Here is a 16,480-nt window from a genome sequence, read left to right on the forward strand (position 1 = left end):
TCAGTAGAATAATGTCTTGTAGAAAAATGGCTCCTACCTCATCATGACCTTCCCATCACTTTCCCTCTGTGGGGTGGGGGGTGGGGATGTTTATTTGATGAATAACACAAACCCCTCACTCATTCATCACCAAGGTCACTGTTCTGATTGCTTTGTTTATTTTCCACTGACCATGGATCATTTTTGACTGGAAATGGACTTCTGCAGGCACCTCGAAGTTTAGGAAGCAAAGTAACCTCTGTTTTTCACATCCAGGAACAACTGCCTATTAAAGAACAGTCCACAAGGGACACCTACTAGTATAAAGGTGCTGGCTGACGTGGAATCTGGATTCTCACTGAAGCCCTGTGCGGACTCGAAAATTGGTAATTGGCTCCTGTTTCACTGTGTGATTGTAGCAGGCAGACTAAGAGCACTCCACCTCCCACCCACCCACCCACCCCCCCGCCCCCAAAGACCTCCACATCCTAATACCTGAAATCTGTGAATATGTTACCTTACAGGGCAAAAGTGGCTTTATTAAATGTATGATGACATTAAAGACTTTGAGACGGGAGATTATTCTGGATTATGTGGATGGGCCCAATGTAGTCACAAGGGTCCTTATAAAAGAAGGAGGGAGCAGAAGTGTCAGAGTCAGAGGAAGAGAGAGAGGTTTGAAGAGGTTACATTTCTGGCTTTGAAGATAGAGGAAGGGTCCATAAACCAAGAAATGCAGGTGGCCTCTAGAATCTGGAATAGATAAGGAAAAAGGTTTTCCTCTAGAGATGCATGAAGGAACAAAGCCCCGCCGGCCTTTTGATTTAAAGCCCAGAAGGACCCATTTCCGACCTCTTGACTTCTGATCTCCAGAACTTTGAGATAATACATTTGTGTTGTTTTAAGCTACTAGGTTTGGGATAATTTGTTACAGCAGCCATAGGAAAGTAGCACAGTGACGTTGTGGAGAAAACCATAAGGTTGTTTCTTGGTGGTGTCTATTATCTAGTGAAATGACTCTAGCATAATAAATCAATGAAACCCTGTAGTTTCAGACATAGAGGTAATTTTAATTGAATTATCCAGAAAATTTGCTATGATATTCTACTTTATTTAGCATATCACTGTGTCAATGATAACATGTTATTGAAACCAAATTACCAATAGCCACTTCTACACAGTATCAAGTGCCAGCTCTGTGCGCCCTGAATGGGGAGCTGGGTTTGGATCCCTCCTTGGAAGACTGGGAAGTTGGCAACAATGCATCTCTTTTCCTATCTGTTCCCACCCTCCCCAAACACACCTCCTCCATGCTGGGTTCCAGATTTATTGCTTCGAATTAACCGATTATTTAATTTTCTAATATTCAGATTTGGTTCCTTTTTTAAGTATAATTTCTATCTCTTTGTTGATATTCTCTATTTGGCAAGACATTGTTTTCATAATTCAGTTCTTTAGACAAGATTATCTTTAGTTCTTTGAACATTTAAAATAGTCGACGTAACGTCTTGATATAGTGAATCCAAGGTTTGTGCTTCCTCAGCAATGGTTTATATCGACCTTTAATTCTATGTATGGGTCATATTTCCTTGTTTCTTTACATGTCTCATAATTTTTTGTAAAAAAAAAAATTTAGACTTTTTAAATACTAGCATGTGACAACTCTGGAAACCAAATTCCCTCCTTCCTTAGAGTTTGTTGTTGTTACCATCTTGTGTTGCTGTGGCTGTTAATTTGAAGACTCTCCTGAACTAATTATGTTAAGTGTTTAGTCTTTGCTGACACGGTCACGGATGTCTGTGCTCGGTTTTCTTCCTAGTTAGCTAATGGTGGGACAGAAGTTCCCTTCAAGTGCCTAGAACCAGGGAGCTTCCCAGCCTTGAACAAGGGGCTTTGTGTGAGAGTAAGGGCATACCTTCCCTGCCCTGGCAGGGATCTGACAGCTTTGCCCTGGCACTTTCTGCTCACAGAGGTCAAGGTCAGCCAGCGGCGAGGGCTCAGGGCTGCCTCAGATCTCCGGTGGGCGTGTGCCCCGCCAAGGTCATGCGCACAGCCGGCTCTACACAGGCTTATGGCCGTCCAGATTCCCAGCAATATGTCAGAGATTTTCAAACTCTCCCTGGTTTTCCTTTTAGGGTTCTTATTGGCTTGTTGTTTATCCCAACTGTTACTGCTGCCTTAGGCAGCTACAATGTTGTGTAACGGCCCCCGTTTGTTTTTTTTGTTTTTTGGGGGGGGACAAACACTTCCAAGAAAAGGCTGTTAACACTGAGGAAGCTCTAAGTCAGGTTAAAGAAACTCAGTCCTTGGGAGTGGGGTTTTCCTGAGAACTTCCAGCCAGTCAAGTAATGACAGTGATCTGGGGACAAAGCTTTGGAGTGGCCCCAGCTCCGATCTGCCCCTCCTGGGGCTTTCCCCGTGATTGTGGGTGTTTTTTCCCAAGGCTTCCGTGGCTTCCGTGGAGCTGGGGAGAGGGGATGAGACAGGGCAAGTTAAAACCCCACAAAACTCACTGTTCTTACTGGCATCCGGCTGTTTTTCTTCAGTAAACACTCCCTGGACTGTTACAAACGTTTGGTAGGTTTCCAGAGTTCTGAAACCATGTTGATTTTGACACTGAGGGAGGAGAGGATTTGGGGAGGTCCTTCCTCTGTCGGGCGGACTAACATCCTGTGGTGCTTTTCATAAACAGAACAAACTAGCTTTAAAAAAGAACATGGTCTTTGGAACAAGGTAGCGCCTGTCCTTTTGTCATGGGGACAGGTCAGACGGTGACTGCATTTTGTATTCAGCTCTGTGGTCCACATTTTGTGCGGAGCAACGCACGAGTGGAACACTTCAAAGGAAGGTAACCAGATGGTGAGATATCTAGAAATCACGGAAAATAAGATCCTGTTAAAGAAACAGGTTAAAGACAGTAAACCTGAAAAAGAGTCAGGATGACTGTTTTAAATTTTTGTTTTTGAAGGACTATCATTGGGGAAAGGATTAGCTTAATCTGTGTGGTTTTATAAGGTAGACACTACCATGATGAAAATAAGGAAAAAATTCCAGCACCTGCAGTGATCCAGAAGTGAGCCTTGTCATGAGATAGTCAGCTCCTTGTCACTATAAATGTCTGAAATAAATGTTGAACACCTTGTCAAGGGTATCCTTAAGAGGATGCAGTTGTAGATAGATATGGATGACTCATAAGTTCTCTTCCAGCTTCAAGACTCTGTTTTAAATTAAAAGAATAAAAAAGCTGTAATTAGTTGAGGTCTAATTTCCTAAACTGCCCATCTGAAGATACTATGTTATGGCGGGCACTCTCTCTTGATCCAACTATGTTCATTTAAATTTGGATTTTTTTTGTCTTTCTCATAACTGCTATCCTTATTCTTTAAGATTGCATAATTTTAATAGGATTCATGTGTTATCAAGTTGAGTAAACTGAGTAAATAATATGAACACATATAAAATGAAATTAAGGGATATAATTATGTTATAGATAATGAAAGTGGTTTCTTCTTGTTCTAATTTCAGTGGGCACATGGCATTTTTGTTAGAAAGTCAGGTTTTTGTTGATCTCTTTATTAAAATCTTTTTCAGAATGTTCAGGAAAACATAACACAAAACCTCGTGTTCCTGGAATTCAGGGTCAGGGTAATATAAAGAAAATATAAACAAAGACTGAGTAACATAAATATTTCACACTGAATAGGATGGAGCTAGGAACTCGGGTTAAGCATTTTATTTCTCTGAATCTGTTTTTTATCCAAGTTAGACCAATTTTTCCTTCTTCCAAATGGCAAACAAGTTTGGGGATGTTCCAATGGACATGTTTTCACTTAGCATGTGTAGTTTTATGAATAACAGTCATAGTTTCCTTAGTTATGATGACAAAGTACGAGCACATTTAGCATCGTGTCATGTACTCCTTCCCTCTGTGGGTTCGCAGGCTGCCACATGAACATTTTCCAACATCGCGCATTTTCAGATGTGAATGTTGCCAGAATCATAGCACCGGATGCTTTTGTGTGTCGAACCATTTGCACCTATCACCCCAAGTGCCTTTTCTTCACTTTCTATACAAACGCGTGGAAGACAGAATCACAAAGGTGCGTATGAATGTATAATGTTTGCTGCTGTCCCGACATCACTTTAATTTTATAGTTTGAGTTTTTAATAAGTTCTGTTCATTTCCTTCAAAACACTTGAACTCATAGTTTCAATAGGTGCTTTTCTGCCAGGTACAGATTAGTTAAGAGATTCACAGACTTTTCTACCCACCTTCTCTTACTTAAACATATTGAATCAATGAAACAACAGCCATGGGGAAAAAAAACGATCACATACCTTTCCTACTAATCTTAATGCTTTGTATTAGCTTGAAGTAAACTACTTGCTAGGAGAATATTTTTAAGCTTCTTTGTTCTAACCCCTGTTTTAGAAACTAGAGCCTTGTTTATCCTGATCAAGGTTCTGGTTCGACCTCTTGACCCTCAGATAACCTGCATTTTCTTTACATACAAGGTGGAGCTAAGAGAAGGGTATAGAGTTATATGATAGCATCAGTGCCATAATTCCCCAGAATTTGTTCTTTCCTCTTTTTTTTTTTTTTTTTTAATTAGAGGGTAGAACTTTACCTTTCTCTTCTTCTCAGGCTTTCTGTGCCTATCAGTTTTCTTCAGAGGGAGACGTGGCTGGATTTACATTTTATCTCTGTAGTTTGAGTTCTGTAGTTTGATTTACTTTGAAGAGAATTTTTCAGAAGAATAAAATTTGCAGAGGGTGTTTTTTTTGATATGAGGTGCTTTTGTTTTTGCCTTTAATGTAGATTTCTTTCTTTCTCTTGCTTGTTTTTTTAAATAGAAATGTTTGTTTACTTAAGACTTCCCAGAGTGGGACCCCAAGTTCCCCGACTCCTCAGGAAAACGCCATTTCTGGATACAGCCTTTTAACCTGCAAACAAACTTTACCTGGTAATATGATTCAATAATAATATGACACAAAATGTGACATTTTTATGACCCTCTAACAATCCTCAATGTAGCAGAAACTTGTGTAAACTTGGCTTACTGTTTGCATTTTTAATCTTTGTATATTCATAATTGGCACAGAGCCCTGCCACTCCAAAATTTACTCACAAGTTGACTTTGAAGGAGAAGAACTGAATGTGACCTTCGTTGAGGGAGCAAATGGTTGCCAGGAGACTTGCACAAAGATGATTCGCTGTCAGTTTTTTTCTTATTCTTTATTACCAGAAGACTGTAGAGGAGAGAGGTTAGTGAAAATTTATTTTTCAAAGACAGTCGAAGACAATTTCGTGGGCTTTCATCCTCTGAGGTTTAACCTTTGTGTTGATCATCTTATCTAGGTGTAAGTGTTCCTTACGGTTGTCTTTGGATGGTTCCCCAGTTAGAATCACATATGGGACAAGAGCGAGCTCTGGTTATTCTTTGAGGTTGTGTAAAAGTGGGGAGAGCTCTGGTGAGTAAATCTCAGTTTTTCATAGAACTGTAGAGGGATGTCTGAGTTGTTTTGATAATTTTAGTCCTTCGTAATGGAATTATGTGTCTTGTTTTCCTTGGCTGAAGATTACTCTGGTTCACCTCTAGTTCCAACCGTTAACTTCAACGCTCTCGTTTTAGTCTGTACGACAAAAAATGCACGCATTGTTGGAGGAACCAACTCTTCTTGGGGAGAGTGGCCCTGGCAGGTCAGTCTGCAAGTGAATCTGAGACCTCAGAGCCACCTGTGTGGAGGGTCAATCATTGGACACCAGTGGGTCTTAACTGCTGCCCATTGCTTTGATGGGTAAGGTTTGCCTGCATTTTATTTGGGGGCTTACCTTGCCTCTTTGTTTTGAAGACTCTGTAATCAATTTCTCCATCATCAGGTCAGTTTATTAATAGCCATCACCTCACAAAGCTACAATATTTTTGGTGGTAGAACTCTGAAGATTTACTCTCTTAGCAACTTTCAGATATACAATACAGTATTAACTACAGTCACCATGCTGTACATTCCATGCCCAGAACTAATTTATCATATACCTGGAATTTTGTACCCTTTGATCACCTTTATCCATTTTCTAGCCTTCCGCCCACCCCCCCAGTCTGGGGACAACCCCCAATCTGCTTTCTGTTTCTCTGAGTTTGGTTTTTTAGATTCCACATGTAAGTGAGATGATACAGTATTTATTTTTCTCTTTCTGACTTATGACTAAGCATAATGCCCTGAAGTTTCATGCATGTTGTTGCAAATGGCAGGATTTCCTTCTTTTTATAGCTGAATGATATTCCATTTTATATTTATATGTTTATATATGGCTTTATGCCCAGAAGTGGAATTACTAGATCATATATTAGTTCTATTTTTAATTTTTGAAGAACCTCCATACTGTTTTCCATAGTGGTTGTACCAGTTCCGGTTAAGAATTTTCATACTGGAAGGCTCAGTGTTGTGAGTTTATAAGCGATAATATACATGGGAAATACTGTGATTTAATTGAAAGAAAAGCCACATTGCACCTAATACCTCCATTATTTTCTCTAGAGTTTTGGGTGAGCATATCTTGAACCACTAACTTGATAATAACAATTTCCAGATTTTTACACAAAATAAGACTTTGCTCTAAATAGTAATTTTAGATTTATTTTGTGTATATTCAAATTTAAAGTTAATTTAAATTTTCACACTTCCCAAAATATAGATATAATTTAAATAGCACCGAAATTCCCCTCACTTGCTCTATTAGGGGTGTTATGTGAAAACTGGTTTCACCTCTTGGTTGGGTGTCAAGTCAAAGACACAACCAAGCCAAAGATCAGGAAAAGGAAGGATTTATAACTTGCAGCGAGTAAGGAGAACACCATGGATCTTTCCCAAGGCAGTGTCTCCGTGAATAGCAAAATTGGGGAAGTTTTAAACTAAGGATACATGCATATTCATGAAGGGGCTTGGGCAGAGCCCAAGCTTTAGTTGATTGAAGTCACGAGGGTCAGAAAAGGTCAACATCATCATCCCTTAGGTTCCAGCCATTCTGGTGGTTGAGCGCTTCAGGCTAATCTTTACCATTGAAAGACAACTAGGAGTCTTTACAACTGATCTATGATCATCGCAATTGTTATTTCTCTTGCCTGTAACAGTCATTTGTCTCTGCATTCTTTTGTTCCCTTAGGATCATTAATTACTGAGACCTATTCAAGGGCAAGCGTTGTGGCCAGGCTTAGATTGCAAAATGGCTTAGGCAGAAAATGGCTTCTCTGATGTCAAGAAAACCATGCCTGGTTCTCTTTCTCTGGGGACCCCCTACCCTATCGAGTTACAGAGGGTTTGTGTAAAGTAATCTCTCTTGCCAGTTCTGAATTTCATGGAAGCAACTGTTTTCAGGTTCGTGAAATGAGCATGATTTTCCATGATAAACTGCTAGACATCTCCCAAACACAGTTTCTCTCAGAAAGAGATAGCAACATTCTTGTGTATTTACTTACGGAAAACATGACATAGTTGTATAAATGTACACTTTCCAACATCTTTAACAAAATCTTCAGAGATTCAGCACAGCTGCCGTTGGTGCTAAATTGCAAGGAGGAGAAATTAGGTACGTAAACATATGTCAGGTGTAGTATTTTCTTCCCAGTTCTTTTCTGAAATGTAACGTGAGAGGAAAAAAGGACCAATATCAAAGACCAGTCTTTTTGGTTTCAAATTGGTATTTATTTTTTCCTCCTAGGCTTCCTTTATCAGATGTTTGGCGCATTTATGGTGGCATTTTAAATCTATCAGAGATAACAAAAGAAACACCTTTCTCACAAATAAAAGAGATTATTATTCACCAAAATTATAAAATCTCGGAAGGTGGTCATGATATTGCCTTAATAAAACTTGAGACTCCTTTGAATTATACTGGTATGTAGCGTTTTTAAGGAGAAGCATACAGCTGAATTGTGTTGGTTTCAGTTGTCACATCAGTTTGAATGAGTGGTCAGAATCTAGAGAGACCATCTTTATTTTCTGGTTAGTGGAGTTGTGGGAAAGATGAGTGTTCACAGGAAAGATGACTTGTGACTTGACATAAAATCTCTTCTACTTAATGGCCAAGATGTGTTAATTAGTTGTTTCAGGAAGGAATACAGCTGCATATATGCTATTGAAATAATAGATATTGAGAAGCACTGCTTCCTTTGACAAGAGTAGCAAGCAGAGCAGGCCTATGAGGGCAAGCAGAGCCAGATATTAATTTCCAGGTGTAACTTGAGTAGAGAGGAGACTGTTGCAGAAGGAAGTTCTGGGAAGACAGTAGCATTGCGGTTGGAGATGCTGCCTTTGGAGGTACAATGCACCACGGTTGCTCGCTGTCTGCTGGGTCTACGAATGATTCTGTGAACTCAGGCAAGATGCCTTTACCTCTCTGCAACCTCTGATTGTTGCATGGGATTGTTATGAAATTTAAATCAGTTAATAAGTAAATAAAATGTACTTATTGACATTTAAATCACTTAAAATAAAATTTAAAACACTTAAATATCATGCCTGAAACAGTGTAGACCCTCTGCTGTTACTATTAAGAGAATCACACACAGAATAAGACACAAGAACTTCTAAGTGCTTGTGACAGTAAGTTTGGGTCCTGAGTTTTAAAATTTAATCCAGAAAATCTAACACCAAAAATGACTCTGATGGTGAGAAGTTTTGTTGAATCATTGACTTTAGAAATTGAGCAGAAAGCAAACGGTTTATTCTACTTGGTGTTACTCTATAGAAAGAGAATATGGGGGGTGGGGGTGGGGGTGGGGTGGGGAAAGTACCTATTTTTAAAGTCAGTATCTCTAACTAAATCTAGCCAAACTCTTAATTTAAAAATTACCTTTCAGATTCCCAAAAATCAATATGCCTACCTTCCAAAGATGATACAAAAACTATTTACACTGACTGTTGGATAACTGGGTGGGGCTTCACAGAGGAAAAAGGTACAACTTGACATTTTAAATGCTGTTTCTAAAGTAAGTCTTATATGTTAAAATACATGGAGTGGATCCGTTTAACTGGCCTCTAAAATTATATCCAAACTCACGGTTTTTTCCAAATTACTCATTCCCAAGTATTTATTCAGTAATTCTTGAGAATACAGAGTTTTGCTTGGGCTTGGAAAAATTTATAGGGTAATCTCTCAAGCATCTTACTTTATGATAAACATCATTTGTTTGACGTCACATAAAGGATTGGTCCCATGCAGGACTTACAACCTCCCCTAAGCCCATCCTGTCCTCAGAATTAATAGAGTTCCCATCTCTCAAGGCCACTGTTATCCCTTGATATTAATGACCAGGAGTGCAGGCACGCCATCTCTCTTTCTGGCAGGCTCTTAAATCTGTTTTTTTATTTTTATTGCATCCTTCCTGCAATCTGGTGAGGCCTATAAACTTCTCTAATGATGCTTTTAAACCTTTAAATAAAACACATAGAATTACAAAGAAAACCAGTGAAATTGCAATAATTTATCAAATACTTTAAAATGTGATATAGAAATACATGTGCATCTTTATTAATATATTAAACAGTAAGTTCTAGTAACTACCATAATTTTGAAATTGCAATGAGCACAAAGGTAATTTCAGTCACCTGCCATAACTACAAGGTGATAGGAAAATATCTGTGATCTCTACTGATGGCAAAGTCACAGGACCGCTAATATTCCTGTGTGCTGCCTGCATTCGTCAGTGAAGGGAGTGTTAGACTTTGGTTGGAGGTTGGTGAGAATAAAGACATGTATTTTTTTCCTACCCAAGTTTATAGACCATGTGAACTCTTCCTATGGACCCTTGGGTAAGAACCCCTGCTTATGGGTACTTGGGGTGTTTCAGCTGTCCTTGGATTTTCCAGGAAACAGACCATTCTTTTTTTTCCAAAATGATGTTCCTGGTGGACACTAGATGGAACAATATTTGCATCATTCTTTACAAAAGGAGATAGCCTGCCAAGCTCTCTCCATCTTTGCTGATTCTGTCCTTTATTCAAAGAATTAAAACTTTTCTGATTTTTGGCTAGTGCTTTGAACACGAAGAATTTAAAAGCAACCTTAGCTAAATGATGAATGCTCCCAAAACATGTCCAAGGGGTGCCTGGACACTGGTGGAAATTAAACTATTTGTAAATATAAATTGTTCTTTGTGAAAAACACTCACTTGCATTTACTCAAAGAACAAAATACTCTTCTGTTGCCAAAGGTTTGGGATTTTTTTTCAAAAATTGTATGTGTATACTTTTTTCAGTTTTATTGGGACATAATTGACATACATGGCTGCATCAGTTAAAAGTGTACAGCAGATTGTTTCGACTTATAAATGTTGTGAAATGATCACTGCTATAAATTTGGTTAGCATTCATCATCTCATATAGATACACACACAGAAAATAAAAAAGAAAGAAAAAGAAAAAAAATTATTTTTCCTCATGGTAAGCACTCTTAGCATCTACTCTCTTAACAACTTTCAAATGTACCATACGGCAGTGTTTTTTATGGGTGAATAATATTCCATCATATATTTGCATACATATATGATGGGATATTTTATTGTGGACATCACACAGTGTCTTTATCCATTCATCTGTCAAAGGAAACATCTTAAGTTTCCATGTCTTGGCTCTTGTAAATAGCACTGCGGTAGACATGGGGCTGCCACATCTCTGTGACACTGTATTGGCATTTCCTTCCCATATATTCCCAGGAGTGGAATTTCTGGATCACATGATAGTTCTGTTTTTAATTTTTTGAGAATGCTTCATACTGTCTTCCATAAAGGCTGCACCAATTTACATTTCCACCACCTGTGCACAAAAGTGTTCTTTTCTCCACATCCTCACCAGCATTTGTTATCTCATATCTTTTTGATGAAGGCCCTTCTAACATGTGTGAGGTAATATCTCATCGTGGTTTTGATTTTCATTTCCCTGATGATTACTGAGGTTGAGCACCTTTTCATGTACCTTTTGGCCATTATCTTCTTTGAAAAAATGTCTGTTCACCTCCTTTGCTCGTTTGAAAATTGGCAATTTTTTTCTTTTGCTATTGAATTGTGTGCATTCTTTTAAGTATTTTGGATATGAACCCCTCATTAGATAAATGTTTGCACATATGTTTTCCCATTCTGTAGGTTGTCTTTTCATTTTGTTGAGAAAAATAATTTTAAAGCTATAATTTTGAATATGTAAAACAAAGCCTGAAAAATAAGAACTTCTAGGCTTTCAGACTGCAGGCGATAAGAGGGAATTTGGGGGACTTTTATGGAGATGAGAGCATGGCAGAGAAAATGGAAGTTCTTTGGTCAACCTAAGGTTCTAGGGTGGTCCCAACGCTGCATCAGAGTCCAATACAGGACTCTCTCTCTCCTCCCACCTTTACTATTTTTATCCAAAGAAAGGACCTTAGTGGCAAATTCATCATTCTCCTCTGTTGTAAGACTGTAGTCTTACTTCTGTATTTATTTTATTGCCTCCTTCTGAAGTCGTATATTGTTTACCTCATAGGGAAAATCCAAAATACCCTACGAAAGGCAAAAGTTCCTTTGGTATCAAATGAAGAATGCCAGAGAAGTTATAGAGATTATAAAATAACCAAACAGATGATCTGTGCTGGCTATAAAGAAGGAGGAAAAGATGCTTGCAAGGTAATGCATTCGATTATGAAAACACGCAGTAGGCCGCATGAGAAAAATCATTTCAAAATATACTTTTTCCAAGAGTATTTCACAGGAGCTTTCCAAATAATTGAGAACCAAATAATTTGGTAATTTCATAAGACGTCTTCAACAAACTGAATATACACATACAATTTTTATATCTCATATAGTATATATCTCAGAGCCTTTGCAAGAGCATGCCATATTCAAGGGAAGAGAATTGTACCTACAGTAATTGTGCTAAAATATAAGAGCATTAGGTTATCTCACCTTGGGATGATAATGTCAAAATTCCTTTGTTGGAATAAACAGAAAATGCATCCATACACTATTGACTTAAGTCACTTTCATGTCATTCCATAGCCGAGGCACACGAGTATCTGAAGAACTGTGAGAAATTGTGTGTGGTGTGACTACAGAATTTTAAAGGCTCGTCTGTCATGACCTTTTCTTATTTTATTTTTTCCACTCACTGTGACACAGGGTGATTCAGGTGGTCCCTTGGTTTGTAAACATGACGACGTGTGGCATTTGGTGGGCATCACCAGTTGGGGTGAAGGCTGTGCCCGCAGGGACCATCCAGGGGTCTACACCAAAGTCTCTGAGTACATGGACTGGATTTTAGAGAAAACACAGGATGGCGGTGGTCCGTCTTCCATGAAGTAGCCAGCTTGAGAAGCATCACAGGGACGGGAAGGAGCCCAGGTCTGGGAGCATTCGTTTTACAACCTGCGTTCACGTCGAGTACTGAGCCCTGGGGTCTTCATCTGCAGAAACGTGGGGAGTGGTGTCTACCTCCTGTCCTTGTCATAAGGGTGAAAGGGACAATGCGTAACGCTTTCAACACTCAGTAATAACGCTGTCATGGGAGAGAATAACAACTGAGTGTCTCCATGGCTGCTGTGAAATAAAATGGCAAAATTGTGTGATTGAAAAGTGTTTTCTTCTGATAGTGAAACAGAATGGAAGATAAGTGACTCCAGATTCTAGCACAGTGCCTGGGATCATCCTAATCTCACCACCTCCTCTGGGATGCAGTCTATCTCAGAGATACTAAATTCTTCTCTCAGCCTCACCTGCTTGGTCATTCATACTTACTACTGCCTGCGTCACTTGGGGTGAACAGCTGGTAAGCTTGGATTTTGTTCTGCCAAGTGGAATCAAAGAAACCTGTGTAACATGCACTTCTCCAAGGAAGAGATGGGTTATCTGAACCTGGAAGAATGGTAGTACCTCTTTTCATGCTGGCCTCCTACCTTGGTTTCCAGGGCGGGGCGTTGCCACAGAGCTCCAACCCAAGAAGCAGAAGCAGTATTAGGTAAATTCACAGTACCAGGAAGCAGCCCTGGAATGAATGATACCAATTCTTATGCAACACAAATTCCAAACTTGCCAATGACCAGTGACCACAGCTGATACCAGGTAGTTAGATTCAGTTCCATTAAGCTGACTTGACATTGACACCGAATTGACCAATTACAAAATATTGTGTAAATTAATGAGAAAAATAGAAAAATAAAGTTCCTAAAAGAGACTTTTTTCTTTCTATGCTCAAAGACACACTGAGTAGTAGGGAGGGCTGAAAATGGAGGGGGCTGAAGGAAAACAACAAGGTCTGAGTTACTCATAAACCACACAGTAGGAAGCTGAAGAGTTAAGGGTTTATTCCACAAGTAAATTCTCCAGATTTTGTAATATCTGGCCGGATTCCCTGAAAGGAATAAAACAAAACAAAACAACCCACAACTTCAACTTTTAATTTTATATGCAGTAAAGATATTGGACTTTGTTCTTTGTGGCTGTTGTTTTATATTTAAAAAGAAAAAAAAAATGGTTTGCAATGAAAATCTTTTATCTTGGCTTTTAGTATCCTAAAGGGTGTTTGAATAGGACTTTGAAGTGCTTGCAGCGTAACCCTTGGGCTTTTGTTTGTCAGGAAATGACCTCCTTTGTGCAAAAGAGGTAAGTTTTGAAATGTGGAACTCTTCTGGGAATCATGATCATTTTAAAGTTGCCAATTGGAACCAGTGGTGCTGGACTGGTCTCTTTATTACCCATCATGTGTTTAGTACAAGGAGGAACAGAAGAGCCCTTCACACAGTAAGAGCCTCAAAGGAATGAGATGTGTGTAAGAGGCTAAGAAGGCGAGAGGTTAGGATGACTTCACCCTCACGAGGGAGAGTGGGCTTGGAGGTGTAGGTCTCTGGCAGTGCTGTGCTCCAGAGGGCAGTGGCAGCACCAAGCCTGGCAGCCGGCTCTGCTCTTGCCCTGTGACACCAGCCTGTCAACCCGTGGGATGTACAGCACAGGTACACATCTGATACGCAGTTAGCCAAGGGCTCCAACGTGTGTCTCGTTCCTCTCCAAGGTGTGGGAAACCACCAATGTACACTTAAAACTTGTATGAAACCGTGAGCCACTTTCATTCACATCGCATATAACTGGGCATTCAGTAAATGTCGTAAGGAATGAGTACATCTTTATTCTCAAGATGAAGCAATGGCAGCTCAAAGAGGTAGAGAGATTAGTTCAAGGTCACTGGCAAGGACAGAGCCAGGACTAAGTTTGGCATTCATATCCCAGGTTATGTCTTCTAGGTCCGGATCATATTGTCTTATACTATGAAGAAGATAAAAGGTGACAGGAGCATGTATAACCATCACTCGTTATTTTCATTATTACCTAAAGCAGTGGTTCTCAATGGGAGACACTCCCACCCAGGGGACATTTGGCAATCTCTAGAGACATTTTTGGTTGCCACACCTGGTTGCTAGTGGGTAGAAGCCAGGGATGTTGGTAAACATCCTACAATGCACAGGACAACCCCTCCCATCAGAGAATTATCCGGCCCAAATATCAGTAATGCCAGGGTTGAAACCCTGATCTAAGGTTAGCATTAAAACTTTGTCATGAAAAGAGGGTATTTCAGGGACAGCAAGAAAGAGGTGGCAGGACATGGAGTCTGTGTTTTTTTTTTTTCAAAGCATGTCTTTTTAAAAATTACTATTATTATTTTTAATTTTTTAAATCTTAAAAAAAATTCCTAAAGTTTATTAATTTACTTATTTTTTCAGATCTTTATTGGAGTATAATTGCTTTACACTGTTGTGCCAGTTTCTGCTGTACAACAAAGTGAATCAGATGTATTTATACACATACCCCCTTATCCCCTTCCTCTCAAGCCTCCCTCCCAGCCTCCCTATCCCACTGCTCTAGGTGAACCTAGTGACAGGGCAAGAATAAAGATGCAGATGTAAAGAACAGACTTGAGGACACTGGTAGGGGGGCAGGGGAGGGGAAGGGGAAAGCTGGGACAAAGCAAGTCTTGATAAGAAAGCAGGAGCTTGGGGCTTCCTAAATGGTGCAATGGTTAAGAATCTGCCTGCCAATGCAGGGGACCCGGGTTCGATCCCTGCTCCAGGAAGATCCCACATGCCACGGAGCAACTAGGCCCGTGCGCCACAACTATTGAGCCTGTGCTTTCGAGCCCGTGAGCCACAACTACTGAGCCCATGTGCTGCAACTACTGAAACCCATGCGCCTAGAGCCCATGCTCCACAACAAGAGAAGCCACGGCCATGAGGAGCCCGTGCACCACAACGAAGAGGAGCCCCCACTCACCGCAACAAAAGAAAGCCCACGCACAGCAACAAATTAAATAAATAAAGTTAAAAAAAAAGAAAGCAGGAGCTCCAAGAGAAAGCCCACCATGGCTGTGACCGAGAAGGGTCACCAGCACACTTGTGTGGCTTTCCCTGTCCCACACAGAGGATTTTACCTCACCAGTGATCCCCACTTCGGACTTGCTCTTGGGTCTCTGTAGACTAAGTTCTGGATTCTTCCTGAGATTTTGTCCAGTGATTCTGCATTTTCATTAAGCTTCAAAAGCATTTTATTTCACTGGGGCAAAAAAAAAAAAAAGCTTTAAAGTAAAAGTAGTCACCATTAGAATTCTAAACTGCAATGCATTAGTTGAAAATAATTTTTAGAATACTTGGTGTCAGTGTGTAGAGAAGGTCCATTTAATTTCAAAGAGTCTCTATACAGTTGACTCTTATTCTACTTTTATTTGAGTGGACAAAAATATTTTGGAATCCTTATGCTATTTCAAAGGCTTTAGAGATTTCACTAACTAGCTAGACCAAATTTAGGAAAATATTATTTGGTTTCCCAATGAAGTATAGCTCTCAGAGTCTTTTTGTTTCTCTCAATAGAGTTGGAGGGTTATCATTATAATCTTTGTAATGAGGCTTTAGGATAGAGATGGGGTTTCACGGAGTAAACAATACAAGGATATAAGGACCTTACATAATTTCACGTATCAGTTTTCCCCAGAAAGCTTTCTTGGCATAAATTTACTAGTCTATGTTCAAGCTTCATAAAAAAAAAAAAAAAACAACAACAACCCAACAGTACATTATACATACATGCTTTTTGTGTAGCTGGAATGTACTATTATTTTTATTTTATTTATTTATTTTTGGCCGACTCGCATGGGATCGTAGTTCCCCGACCAGGGATCAAACCCACACCCCCTACACTGGAAGCATGGAGTCTTAACCACTGGACCACCAGGGAATTCCCTGGAATGCACTTTTAAATGGGAAACTCAAGAAAGCAACTAAGGACTCTTTATTCTAAGATAGGTCAGAAAACATGGGTAACGGATCAAATAAAAATGCGTTCAGGTCAGAAAACATGGGTAACGGATCAAATAAAAATGCGTTCCAGATAGAATGTTACAACAGTTCCTTAGCATTTTGCATAAAGACGACTTCTAAGGTCAAATGCCCCTTAACTTTCTGCCCTAGGGAACAAAAATGCTGGCTTCTCTC

General features: G+C 39.6%; 1 protein-coding gene across 4 annotated transcripts in view; it reads left to right on the forward strand.

Annotated features, from left to right (window-relative positions):
- KLKB1 (kallikrein B1) overlaps positions 1 to 12,575 on the forward strand; it is a 26,327-nt gene extending 13,752 nt beyond the window's left edge. For all 4 annotated transcript variants that reach the window (XM_057697501.1, XM_057697503.1, XM_057697502.1 and 1 more), the window contains exons 6-15: positions 256 to 365; positions 3,920 to 4,079; positions 4,834 to 4,943; positions 5,082 to 5,244; positions 5,339 to 5,451; positions 5,613 to 5,778; positions 7,700 to 7,875; positions 8,841 to 8,936; positions 11,494 to 11,633; positions 12,129 to 12,575. In XM_057697501.1, the coding sequence (XP_057553484.1) occupies positions 256 to 365; positions 3,920 to 4,079; positions 4,834 to 4,943; positions 5,082 to 5,244; positions 5,339 to 5,451; positions 5,613 to 5,778; positions 7,700 to 7,875; positions 8,841 to 8,936; positions 11,494 to 11,633; positions 12,129 to 12,311 (1,417 nt within the window). In that variant the 3' untranslated portion in view covers positions 12,312 to 12,575. The remainder of the gene's footprint in view (positions 1 to 255; positions 366 to 3,919; positions 4,080 to 4,833; positions 4,944 to 5,081; positions 5,245 to 5,338; positions 5,452 to 5,612; positions 5,779 to 7,699; positions 7,876 to 8,840; positions 8,937 to 11,493; positions 11,634 to 12,128) is intronic.
- The last annotated feature ends 3,905 nt before the right edge of the window (positions 12,576 to 16,480 follow it).

Source organism: Hippopotamus amphibius, chromosome 10 (genome assembly GCF_030028045.1).
Source record: "Hippopotamus amphibius kiboko isolate mHipAmp2 chromosome 10, mHipAmp2.hap2, whole genome shotgun sequence".
Classification (NCBI taxonomy): domain Eukaryota; kingdom Metazoa; phylum Chordata; class Mammalia; order Artiodactyla; family Hippopotamidae; genus Hippopotamus; species Hippopotamus amphibius.